At 38.5% G+C, this 12,962-nt stretch overlaps 1 protein-coding gene across 6 annotated transcripts in view; it reads right to left on the bottom strand.

Annotated features, from left to right (window-relative positions):
- The window catches only part of HERC4 (HECT and RLD domain containing E3 ubiquitin protein ligase 4), a 44,435-nt gene that overhangs the window by 12,036 nt on the left and 19,437 nt on the right, over positions 1-12,962 (bottom strand). For 5 of the 6 annotated variants that reach the window (XM_055720271.1, XM_055720269.1, XM_055720272.1 and 2 more), the window contains exons 7-15: positions 12,330-12,421; positions 8,559-8,689; positions 7,387-7,547; positions 6,924-7,000; positions 4,701-4,825; positions 4,102-4,161; positions 3,462-3,573; positions 2,949-3,138; positions 1,677-1,849 (exon numbers count right to left, since the gene is read on the bottom strand). In XM_055720271.1, coding sequence (XP_055576246.1) covers positions 1,677-1,849; positions 2,949-3,138; positions 3,462-3,573; positions 4,102-4,161; positions 4,701-4,825; positions 6,924-7,000; positions 7,387-7,547; positions 8,559-8,689; positions 12,330-12,421 — 1,121 coding nt within the window. The remainder of the gene's footprint in view (positions 1-1,676; positions 1,850-2,948; positions 3,139-3,461; positions 3,574-4,101; positions 4,162-4,700; positions 4,826-6,923; positions 7,001-7,386; positions 7,548-8,558; positions 8,690-12,329; positions 12,422-12,962) is intronic. The other variant, XM_055720275.1, reaches the window with a different exon arrangement.

The following is a 12,962-nucleotide window of genomic DNA, read 5'->3' as shown; positions in this document are numbered from 1 at the left end:
GATTTTTCACAATCCCATCAAAGACGCAAAGAAAAATAATATTAATTAAGCACACAGTATTGCACAACACAGTACTGCCACTTTGAAACAACGTATGATCTCACAGAACAGTGAAAAATATGTATATCCATGTATACAATGGAATACTATTTGCACAAGTTTAAGAACTATAATTCAAGAACTCTATTTTTAATTACAGTATGAATGCTATCTCTATAACCTATGACCAGAGGCACAGTTTCCATCTAAAAACATTAAGCTTAGAGAAAACATGGGAAAATAGCATTATACAAAGGCTTGTCTATACAGGCTTGTCTACAATTTAAATCCAGAAGCATCCATACTTCCCTAACACACTTTTCCCAAGCACTGTTCACTGCCAAAAACCAGCAAGATCCCCAATTCTATCTTTATAACCAGATAATCTAAATCTACTTTTCTCAATCCTCTCCCCGACCAACCCCATCTCCCCCAAAACCACCAGATACTAAATCCGTGAAGTACCCCAGCTATGTCACCCCATTTTTTCCTCTGACTCTAGTCCCTACTAGCCAATTACTAAGATCATACCAATACAAACAGTTGGCAGCAGGGTAGGTACAAATTTAACTATTTCTACAACGTAGCTACATATTAGTCAAAGGTGGATTTCAAAAGGAAGAGGAACTTAGGAGAGCCACATCACAATTCTACAATCACCCACCAGGCTTTAAGATTTTATGATCAACTTCTGCTGTTAAGATTTACAGCTATTGCAAGCCCGAGCACTGACAGAAAAGGCAGCAAAATAATCATTACATACCAATGGCTCTCCATATGGGAATCTGTAATGGACACCCTGCACTTGTGACACAGGACAGTTACTACACAGTCTCACCCTCAGCCTTAATTTCATCGTCTCCATAAAGAATACAGAAAAGCTGAGCAAACCATAGCATGCCAATTCCAGCTTCCAAAGCAGGAATCTTTTCCATTCTTTCTGACAGCCTAGGGAGGAGGGCACTTGCATACAGCACACAAAGGTCCAGTTTAGACACCTGTGCCAATTTTGCTAGACTGTACAAATACAGTACTTGGCTAGTGCCTTAAGGAGTGCCTAAAACATTCTTTTAGCACATAAACACAAAATGCCACAGGACCAGAATAAACTACAGAGGGGGGAAAATAGAGGGTGGGAGAGAAAACCTCAGCAGCAATTGGATAATACACTGTGATGTGCACAGTCTGGTTACTCCAAATGATTTGGGCTATTTTTGTTCAAAGTTCTTAAATTCATCAGGAAGTTACAGTACTAACAAACTCAAACAGATCAGAAAATGTCTGTCTCTGTAAAACTGTGCAGATCTTTCTTGTTCAAAATACAGCTTGCTCTTCCATTTGTGATCTTATTTGCTATTATTTCAAGCTTAAGAGGCAATTCTTTCCAACATACCCTCACAGATGCAATTGACTGGGTCAGTCTGTGTTCCCAAGAAAACAGGTAATTCCATCACCATGTCAGATTGGAATCCAGAATTCCAATGGTTCATAGGTCCAGATGGAACAACTACAGATATCTCTGCAGATGCAAGTCTAAGTATTTAAAACTCTTTAGCAACTTAACTTCTTTTTAACAACTACACAGCACTCAGATGCTGACAAAAACAGGTAATTGGTTAAAATTGACGTAAACATACTCTATGCAGTATTTCCAGAACTCTGAAAGCTGTGTGTAGAAAATTAGTAAGTATTCTTCTTTCAGAAGCCGGAATGCCCATCTTGCACAACTTCAAAAGGTGGACTACAACATCCTTGTAGAGTTCCACTATCTTGAGGAACAACGGAGGTTCAAGTACAGACCACCAATTTTCTGTCAACAAACGGTGAACACAAACTTAGTACTTGCCACTACAACATTGTTATGCTATCTTTTTAACTAAATAGCATGTTTTGTTAGAAAGGATACTTGTCAGTTACCAAAGACTCTCAAGGAAAAAAAAAAAAAGTTTAACATAGCAAGAGTGGTACATACTTCTAAACAGCAAATGACTCTTTGTATAAATGAAACCTCTATTGAAATGCTCTGTTGTTACACCCCAACTCTAAGTTCTGTTTAACTAGAGTACATGACAGTATCACCAAGTAACATTTGACATAAAATGAGGTGGCTCAAACCCTAAAACCCTGAGTTAAGCAAACAGTCTGGAGAGCAATAAAAAGTGATGGAAAACAAAAGGATCCACAGTTCAAAGAAATTATCGGTTTGCTTTTCTTTACAGCAGACAAGATCTTTTCTCTCACCAAAACCTACTGGAAAATACAAGAGATGGGTTACGATACAAAAAATAATTGAGGAAGAAAGTACCCTTTCAAAAAGATGCCAATTAGAAAGGAAATATTCTGAAACCTCAATTCTTTAAGCTGAATTTCAGATGACAGGAGTCACAATAAGAAGGTGTAAGGAAGAAGAGTTGAAAAAAAACCCAAACCAGAGCTATTTTCAGCTGCATATTTGAAGACCTCATCTTAGGATCAGTGAGAAAACATCAACGGCTCAGAAGCAACAGAACAGGTGCTGTACTCAAAGACAACTTAACATCTGCTCTGCAACACTTCTGCAAATTGCTTAGAGCTTGTTAGCTGTCTGACCACATAATTTTCACTGTAAAGCGTGAAGACATTTATCAAATACACTGAACTACAGTCTAATTCCTCCCAAAAGAAATCAGTCCAAAAATTACAATATGAGATAAATTCATATAAATGGCCATTTAACTCACCCAGAAGCAATAGCATAAGCGCTTTCTTACACATCAAGCAATGTTAACCCTTAACTTTCTCACTGGGGAATTCTACAGAACTATAAATACACAGCAGGTGTTGCTGACACCATGTCTTCACTGACTGAATCTCTACACGTTTTCATCTAGAGATCCTTAGTTTTAACAGTAAAGATTTCAGTTTCTTACCAAGAACTTTCAGAGGAGCTTTTTCCAGGTTCAGAATAGCTGTTCCAAAAGGAATAGCTAACGTTGTGAAATTGTTTACATCACTCATCAGTGGGCATTCTGGTAGAGTAAGATACAGCCTCAAAGCTTCAACATCTGGTAAGGAGCTGGTCAACTTAGGAATAAGGTTCTTTTCCAAACTAGCTGCCACCTACAGCAGATCATAAAATTCTGTTTATTTTAATGCAATTTTGAATTTAAACAAATGCCCACCTAGATAAAAAATAATCTAAAAAACAATCATCAAGAGTTTAAATTAGACTATTATACATTTAGAAAAAAAGACAGTGTATTAAATACTAAAATACAATATGCTAGTGTTACTTGTCACAACACAACAGTTTTACATATTTGCAGCCCATAAAGAGTAAAGAAAGTTATTAAAAGGGTCTGAGCAAGCATAACAATAATATTTCTCAATACATATAACACACAAAGTTAATCCCAAACATAAGGAAAATACACAGCACAAACCTGTTGTGATATATGAGTGTGGTCAGGCTGTATAAGTTTGTGAAACAGTAGTCTAGCAGCATTCATATCAACCCCTGAGAATCTAGTGCTGGTTTTGTAATGATCATCGTTGCTGCAGAAAGAAAAAAAAAATACAGAGAAAAAGACTGAATTCTGTATTCTCAGCAACTCCAGAATTTTTCCACCTTGAATTTTTAGCCCTACTAAGGAATTAAGATGCGAGAGATCACAGTGTCAGATTTCCATTTCTTACATGACCTTTGAAGCAACTAAAAAAAAAAAAAATCTTCTCTAACTGCAAGACGATCAATGTAACAACACTAGGATCTAAACCAGCCTGTGCAATATATTCCCCTTGAATTACATACAACCTGTGGCTGAGAAGTACTGAGTTTTGCTGGCTTACACAGCAGCAGCCAGGTGATACACACTTCCAAAGACTGGCAGGAGGCATGCTGCATTTGGGCCAGCTTGACAAACTGTATGGCAATAAAGGAGCTAGTGCAAACTGCAGGTACCAGAGTAACAGTAAGATAAAGAAATACTGGGAAGGTGTGATGGTTGCAACAAGAGACACTAAGAAGGTAGCCACCCTTAATGCTGTTCACAGGAATACTCATTTAAAAGCCTGACCACTTACCTCAAAGCCAAAAAGCTCCCATTCAGGCACCCAGCTGAGGAGAATGTTCCATCAATTTCACTGAAATTGTTCGTATGAAATACATTACATTTATTTTGGTTTTTTTTTACAATTTAGCATTTGCAATAAAAAACTGTATTTAATTCCTAACAAATTACATCACACAAAGGATGGAACTCTGACTTAATATGACTAAACAACGCTAGATAAAACCTCCAAGACTCAATGTTTAAGACAGCTCAAATCAAAGCAAGTCCTGTAATTTGTTTTTAATTTCTTTGCATCCTCCTTTATTAAAGTAGAAGCAATAATCTTTGAGTAGTTTTCATATTCCTTTACACATACTGTTATTTTTCAGTGTGCTACTAGATACTTAATTTAATCTTGTATAGTCATCTAAAACGTGACAGAGGTGACACAGACTAAAGGATCTGAACTACTTGACAAGCAGAATAATGATAGTGAGAGCACAGCAAAAGCTCTGCACACAATAAAATCATTCACTAAAAATAGCTTTGCTATGTATGTACAAAACCCCATTAATGCCCAATTCATAAGTAAAATTATAAAAGACAGCTTCTTTCCTCAGCATCACTTACTTAGCTATCTCTACAGGAAGTCTTCCAGATGGGAAAGTCAACAGTCTTTGAATAAACGTTTCATTCACAGTCCAGATCTGCTTCAAAAAGTCAGGATACCTAAAATCATCTGGTGGCACCATGTTCTAAATTTTAAAGAAAGCATAAAGAATCAACCACACATAATTGATTTCCAGAAAAATCAGTCCTGTGGTTGAGCTCTTTATCTCTTCATTGACTGACAATTTGCCTACCCAGACTATTACTGTGAAATAAGCCCAGGGATAAATTCACTGGATTCTAGCAGTTCTGCATTCACTATGAAAGCAAGAGCATACACTAAAACCATCTAGATTAGTGTGTTCATTCACACCACAGTTTACTTAACGGTAAATTCCCTAAACATATCGTATTTTTCTACATAATGAACACTAACAAGCATTAGACAAGAGTAGCACGCATCTCTTCTCCCTCGTCACTATGAGCCATTTAGCTCACTGCCAAGCTGTGAGCATACAGAAAAGGAGCCATTCAATTTTTCAGACAGCTGCTTTCCCACCCCACTTCCATCAGACTCCTCTGAGAATGAATCACGTTTCTCTGAACATCACTGCATCATCAGACGAGCTGCATTTTGATGTGCTGCTCATACCAAATGAATTCCAGTAAGACTTGCAATAGTAAAGATGAGCTGAACCAAGACTATTGTTTGGAGTAGAGAGCATTGGTTCGAAAAGAGATGCGAAAGAGCACCAAAAATAAGGTTACACTTGTAAAAGGAAACATATTTCTCCTGAGGGTGCAGCCTGACAACATAGCTGCCTCAGCAGAATGATGAGCTGCTGTTGCCAAAAACCAGTACTTCTGATCCCATCCTACAGAATCAGGACGAGAAACCCTCTTGACATTTCCTTTGTGTCCAGCCGAAGTGTCATTTAAACCCACAGTGAAACAACTCAGGGAGAAGTGAGCTGCCCAAAAACTAACTTGAGAAAACAAACAGATTTTGGCTGAGACCCCTTAACCGGCAAGGGCACACAAGTCCCAGGAGTAAAGTATTCACATAACTTTGAAAGAATTCAATACAAATTACCAAACTTAAGAGTACTAAAAGGGATCCTTTTGCAGCATCAAAGTTCATCTATTGCTAATTTTTTTTTTTGTACAAAACATGCCACAATAACTGCATTCATACAGTCTCCAGTTCACTTCAATTAGTCAGTCAGAATCTACTGCAGTAATTATGAAAATTGCACATGAGAAACTTTTTAAGAAAGGAGTTTTAATAGACAAGTTTCAAGCCTATATTATCAGTAATTTTTCCAGTCTACACCTGCTAAACCAGCTTCTCTCAAATACAGCAATAATTACCACAACTCAATCAGAATTAAGAAGAAAAAAAACCCCAAACAACTAGAAAAATTGTTGATTCTGTACAACCAGGAGCAAAGGCTTGCTGCAAGCCTGACCTGTACTCAGTTTTTCTTGACAACATGTTACCCACTAAAATCTGTTTTTCTTCATGTCCAAATTAGTTTTCACCCCCCCATACTCAACTCTTGATGCTTCATTAATCCCTGTGGTCTAATACTGGCTGAGATATAATGGAAACAGTCCTATGTATCTTCATCCTGTTTTTTTCCTCCCAACTCGTCCTCTAACATTATGTCCTTTCCCCTCATACTCCCACATCGCCATTTTTACTCTGAAGCCCTTCTAGACTGTTTTTCCATCCTAGAATTTTAACACACCAATTCTTGTCCTTTCAAAACTTCAGCTGTAAGACTAGCATAAAATTCCTATCACATAAACTGTGTCATCACCCACAATTTTTAGCAAAAAGCTCTGTGTTTCCTCATCGTTGTGATATGCTAAAATGGCTGCAGAGCAGAAGGTAGCAAAGCTGCAGTCAGGAGCTACTGAGGCTTTTCCCTTATGAAGAAATCCCCTTTTCCTTTATGAAAGAAAAAATGCACGCATCCATCACTCAGGAAAAAAGCTTATGCCAAAAAGCCTCAAGAGCTCATGCCAAAAAGCCTCAAGAGCTCACTGACAGCTAACACTCAATAACTGGATCCAAGTCTTCCAACTGCTAAACTGACTTAGTGTCTCGTGCTTCCACACTGCTCTAACAAACTTCACAATGTAGTCATGCATCTTCAGTATGAAAATCTCTTAAAATGCATCAGAAAACCCAAAATTTAACTGACAGATTTTGGAACCAAAGTATATTTAATTTGTTACCTGTGGATAAAAGTAGTGTGCAAAACTTTGGTCCCCACCAGAGAAAATTCTCTTTACACAATAACACTCCTCACTGTCTGCAACAGGAATAAAAAACAGGCAACTGTGAATCTGAGAAATGATTAAGACAATGCAATCAACACTCAATTAGAAAAAGGTTTCTTCATTAAATAACCTTGCTGAAGCAGATGTTCTTAATATAATAGTCACAATTAAATTTTTAAATTTAATGGTAAATGCCAACACCTCTAAGTTTTAGCTCTAGTGCTAACAAAGGAGCTTATGCAACAGCACAGGTAAGCATGTATCTCCTACAGCAGAAATGGACTTCAGGGAGCAGAGCACAGGGGAAACAAACTTTGGGAGAAAGTGATTCTAGCCCATATTTAGTTTGAATCTCAAGATTTGTAAGACACTACAAAGGAGCAGGAATCCAGCAGTAAATATGCCAGATGTTGCTTACCTGCGGTTGTCGGGCATTGAGTACTATACGGGAGCCAGTTTCCTTTTACTGTGAAGGGACTTTTCCTATTACTGGTTGTTCCTGTACCCAACTGCCCGTTACCTCCGAGTCCAAAAGAATAAATTCTTCCAGATGAAGGAACAAATGCAGTAGTGTGCTGCCTAGGGCAAACAAAATTCAGTAATGAAAACCTAAGCATTATAACATGCTTTGTGCAGGCAAGCCTAAGAGTTGTGTTAGTGTGTTAAAGGTCCTGTAGTATCAAACACGCCACCCCTCTACTGGCAATGCTCTGCCCCTGGCAATACTCCATTTATGCTGCAATAGGCAGTATCCCATTTCCACTAAAAAGTTCGTGGAATGAAGATGCCAAGTTCTGCCTTGAACCCCTGCTTCACCACAGCCTGGCTGTCACAGCCTATCTCTGGACATTCACGAATTTGAAGTTTCTACCAGATTGGCTGCATCTCCTTTTCCCTCCCATCCTTCTCAATTCTAAGAGTCTGGGAAGAACCAGTATTGAATTTATATACACAATTAAAAGGGAATGGGTCCACTCAATGTCAACAAAACTGCTAAAAAGACTGGTTTACATCCATATATTCTTGAACCCAAATAATAAAGTGTGCCCTTCTCTTAAAATTATGTTGCCTCCCTCATTTTGTCATCTTAGAATGCAGTTCTTTGGACAAGAGCATTTTCATGTGTGCTGGGAATTTTTCCAATTTCTTGGGTGCTATTGTAATATATGCAATAAAAACCCACTAGGAACTGAAGTGCCATACAGAATTACAGGTATCGTATAAAACAAGTTATGGTTCCAAATTTTACTCTTATCCTCAGTGATGCTCATGTACCTCCACAAACACACTTGTTCTTTAATAGGAAATGATAAAGTGACAGCAGTAAACAACACCTTCTCACTGGTTATTCACACTTCCAGTTCAGAAAATCATAGCCTCTCATAATAATACTCGTAACTTCCTTTAGTTTTCTGCTGAATGTTTTTAGAATCCCAGTAAGGTGTCTAAATATCTTTTATTAGAGACCATCTTGTCTTTCCTAACCACAAAGGGTAAGAAAAACCTCACTTCATATTGCAATATACATGAAGTTTCATACAAAACAAGTTATTCGTAAGATTCACAGCACTAGCATAGAATAGCCCTTACCTGCCACATGTGATTTGCGTGACAACACTTCCCATAAGTTCAAAAACTTTCCTTGGGTTTATCTCATGGCTGGTAGAGTTATGACCCAACTGACCATAGCCTCCAGCTCCAAATGTAAAAACCCCACCTTCCTAAACAAATAAATTATTTGCATTAAAATGACAATATATCTCAGAAGAAGAAACTTAACAGAAATAGGGGTTTCATAAAGCTCCTTGTCTGATGATTCTGGAAATGTGGGGAAAGGAGAAAATATACATGCACAAGAGGGCCCGGAGACACAAAAAGGTCACAAGTTAATTGCAGTTATCAAAATGTGGCACAGCTATCAAGTATTACCTTACTCATGTTAAATTGTGTTCTTGTAATTTCCGTATTATTACACATTAGTCCTGCCATCAATTTGTGTCAATAGATATTAACCCTCCTTTTTCCTCTTTTCCAGTTTTCTTGATGAACTACAATAGTTCATCAAGGACCTATTATATAGTTCAGGGGTCCTGAAACTTTTTAAACAGGGGGCTGGTGCGCGGATGAAGTGGCAGGCCGTCATCTGTGGCTGCTTGGTTCCCCCCCCCTGCCCCCAACCCCCGGGGTCTGTAAGTACCGGGGGCCGGATTGAGGACCCTGGGGGATCATATCTGGCCCACGGGCCGTAGTTTGAGGACCCCCGATACAGTTGATGAACTACATAAAAAAATAGTTGATGAACTACAATGAAATATAATATATTATATAATATAAACTCACACTACGAAAAGAAGTATATATTCACAATTTAAAAGTCAAAGTAAATTTTAGAGCAATTACCAAATAGGAAGCTGCCCTCCTCAGGCAGATGATGCAGAGTATGACTGAAATAGTCAGCTTCGTTATTTGAAAGCTTAAGGAACCAGAAAACGTCAACATTTTCAGAAGGAAATTTTTTAAGTGTTTTTGATTAATTTAATCAAGAAATTAACCAAAAACTTTAACAGAAGAATGTTAAATCAGAAACATTTTCAGAAATTATACAAATTACCTTACTACAACTTCAAAACTTGCCATTTTCAAAAGTTTTGAAATTGTAAAGCTGTTTCTTTCAATTCCACCCTGCATCAGACTGGACCTCTGCTGGAAATCACAATTAAAATGGCAGCATCCACTGAGAAAAACCAACAGCCTCATTCACTGTATCAGGATAACAAACAGTGACAGGTTTTCCTGAACATCAGAAGGACCTGAAGAATGCTTGCACGTGTACTCAGTACTGTTTACAAAAAGAGATAAACCAAGACCCCTCATTCTGCAAGGCCTAACATGTAAGGAAAAAAGGAGCTACACACAAATGGGTGACAAAAATAATTTCTAGAAACATTTACAGTAAATTCTGTATCTTAATCAAGTCCATCAGCTTTAAAGCAAGTTTGGAGTTAACTTCTATACATTAAAATGGGAAAAACATTTAGAACCTAATTTACAGATTGCTGTTTTCTTTATATTCTGTACTTCCCTAACCTCGCACAATACATCAATACCAATTTCAGGATGACAAAGTTGCCACATCTTTCCCATCAAAGCAGGAGAATATATTAGGACAAAAAGCAATTGTTTGTGAACAGTCTTTTCCTTTCACTGTAAAAAATTAAGCCTGTATAAGCAACAAAAGTGTGGTAACACTGAGGCAGATCATATTCTTCAGAACAGCTTTTAACTTGTTGCAGCGCAAAAATTCAAACTAACATATTAAAAAACCCTACACATTTTCCAAAAATAAGCACAGATTCTTTTTTTCATCAGAAATATAACATTAAAAATAGTTACTTTCAAAATTCTAATGCCTTCTGCAACAATATTCTCAATCCAACAGATTCAGACATTAAATGGGTATTTAGTCACTTGCCCAAATCTTGATCAGCCAGAATTGTTTTCTACTGCTATCAGTAGTAAGCTCAAAATATTCTGTTCATTAATTGACATATTTTATTGAGAGCGATGAACAAGAGGAAACATCAAAGAATTAATAAATAATAATTTATACATAAATGTTGAAGTCTAATCCAACTAACAAAACAAAGAAATTAAAGTACAGGAGTCGATCATTTAAAGATAAGCAGGTATGTATTGCTTTACCCACCACAAAACAGAGGTACTTACCACTTGATGCTCGAAATATACTATTCATCACTTAAATGAGGGTGAGAAAGCACTAGCTTTATACATTCTGTGTTGCTCCTAAAAGTTTCCAGATTAAATTTAAAAATTTAAGACTCCAAATAAAGCCTTTAGCCAACAGTTATGTATAAGGCAATTTGATACATTTCAGCTCTCAGTCAGCTCCTACGCCTCTGCATGAATACGCCGTGCTGACACAGAATACAGGTTTTTTTTCCAAATTGGCCTTGAAATAAATGACCAACTTTTCCTAAGAACCTCAAACTGTAATACTCACTAGTGGATTAAATCTTCAGTTTCTTCTGTTGGTTTGCTAACAGTATGTTAATAACTACTATGCAACAGCAGATGGAAGAGAGGAGTGAGAGCAGCAGCCCTGCAGCCCCCCAGGTCAGTGCAGGAGGTGGCAGGGGGGTGCTCCAGGTGCGGGGTCAGACACTCCCACGCAGCAGCTCGCAGTGAAGCCAGCTGTGCCCCTCAGCCCATGGAGGTTAGCGGTGGAGCAGATCTCCCCCTGCAGCCCGTGGAGGACCCCACATTGGCGCAGGAGTATGCCCAGAGGAGGCTGTGACCTATGGGCAGCCCATGCTGGAGCAGCTCCTGGCAGGGCCTGTTGGCCCCATGGGGAGAGGAGCCTGGGCTGGGGCAGGGTTCCTGGCCGGGCTGGGGACCCCACCAGGGACCCACGCTGGAGCAGGGTGTGAAGAACTGCAGCCCATGGGAAGGACCCACGCTGGAGATGTTCATGGAGGACTGTGCCCTGTGGGAAGGCCCCAGGCTGGAGCAGGGCAGAGTGCGAGGGGGAAGGAGCGGCAGAGACAGTGACAGACTGACCACAGGGCCCTTTCCTCACCACCCTGTGCCGCTCGGGGCAGGGAGCAGAGTAGCTGGGAGTGAGGTTGACTCCAGGAAGACGGGAAGGATGGGGGAAGGTGTTTTAAGATTTAGTTTTATTTCTCATCACCCTACTCTGACTTTCGACTGGCCGTAAGTTAAATTAATTTCCCCAAGCCTGTGACAGCAACTGAGTGATCTCCCCATCCTTATCTCTACCCAGGAGCCCTTCCCTGTATTTTCTCTCCCCTGCCCAGCTGAGGAAGGGAGTGATAGAGCAGCTCTGGGCACCTGGCATCCAGCCAGAGTCAGCCCACCACAGCAACAAATAGCAATTTAGTAAGAAAACTTCAACCAACCACAAACACCAATCCCCCCAGCATTTAATTTCAATTAAAAATTAACTCGGGTCTGATCAGTGGTAACAGCAATGCTAGAGGTGTTATGCCCAGAAAACAGCTAATCTCTTTAGGATACACTAATGCAAATTTCAGTATCTGTGTAATTTTAATAAAGAAACAGAATTGTTATATAAAAAACCGCTGTATTTTGTATGCTCAATTTCACCAAATCTGTCAAAAATTTAAAACTACTGAAAGATTTATTGTATTTGCTAAGTTTTTTCAAATATTTAACCATTCTTCCAGTGTTTCCTGAACCTCATCCAATAAATCTTGAAGAAATTTTATGCAGAATTTTGTTTCTAATTTCCTATTCAGGTAGCATATTCTCCAAAAACTGTATGCATTAAAAAAACAAGTAATTTAAATTTGAATATTGTACCTTTGTAAGGGCAGCAGTATGATCTTCTCCACAACATATATGAACAACCTTCTGAGTTCTCAATGACTTTAGCAGCGTAGGAACATACCTGTCTGAAAGGTTTAACACAGCAGCAGATCACTTATTTTGAAAATCAAAATCAGAAAACAAATAGTTTTGCTTATTTATTCTAGTGCCGTTCTAGTCAAACAAGCACTTTGAATTTGATAGCGTAATGCAATCATTGTGACAGAGTTTATGTATCTCTGAGACAGAAGTGCTATCACGGAAAAACAGAGACACTACTATACTGAAATACTTTATAGCAAATAGTCTCATTTTCACTGGACAGGATCACGAGAATACATAAATCATGACGGCCACGAGAAAAGAACAGCTGGTTTGAGTTGTTTATGTGTTTCATGTTTTTAAAATATTCCTACAAGTTGTTAACAGTTGGTCATAGTTCAGTATTACTAAATGTGTAATAGAAAGGAATACTGAAAAATTAGGAAGCACAACTAACCTCCCTCCATCACCAGAACCAATCAACTGGGTCATCCAGTTGCGCAAAGGCAATTTTTTAAAGTGTTAACACTAATGTCTTAGAATTTGTGAGGTACACCAAGGTGCCTGGTAAAAAAGGGATTTTAC

The sequence above is a fragment of the Falco cherrug genome, chromosome 9, assembly GCF_023634085.1.
Source record: "Falco cherrug isolate bFalChe1 chromosome 9, bFalChe1.pri, whole genome shotgun sequence".
Taxonomy (NCBI): domain Eukaryota; kingdom Metazoa; phylum Chordata; class Aves; order Falconiformes; family Falconidae; genus Falco; species Falco cherrug.
Note: the sequence above shows the minus strand (reverse complement) of the source record. Positions and strands in the feature narration are given on the sequence as shown.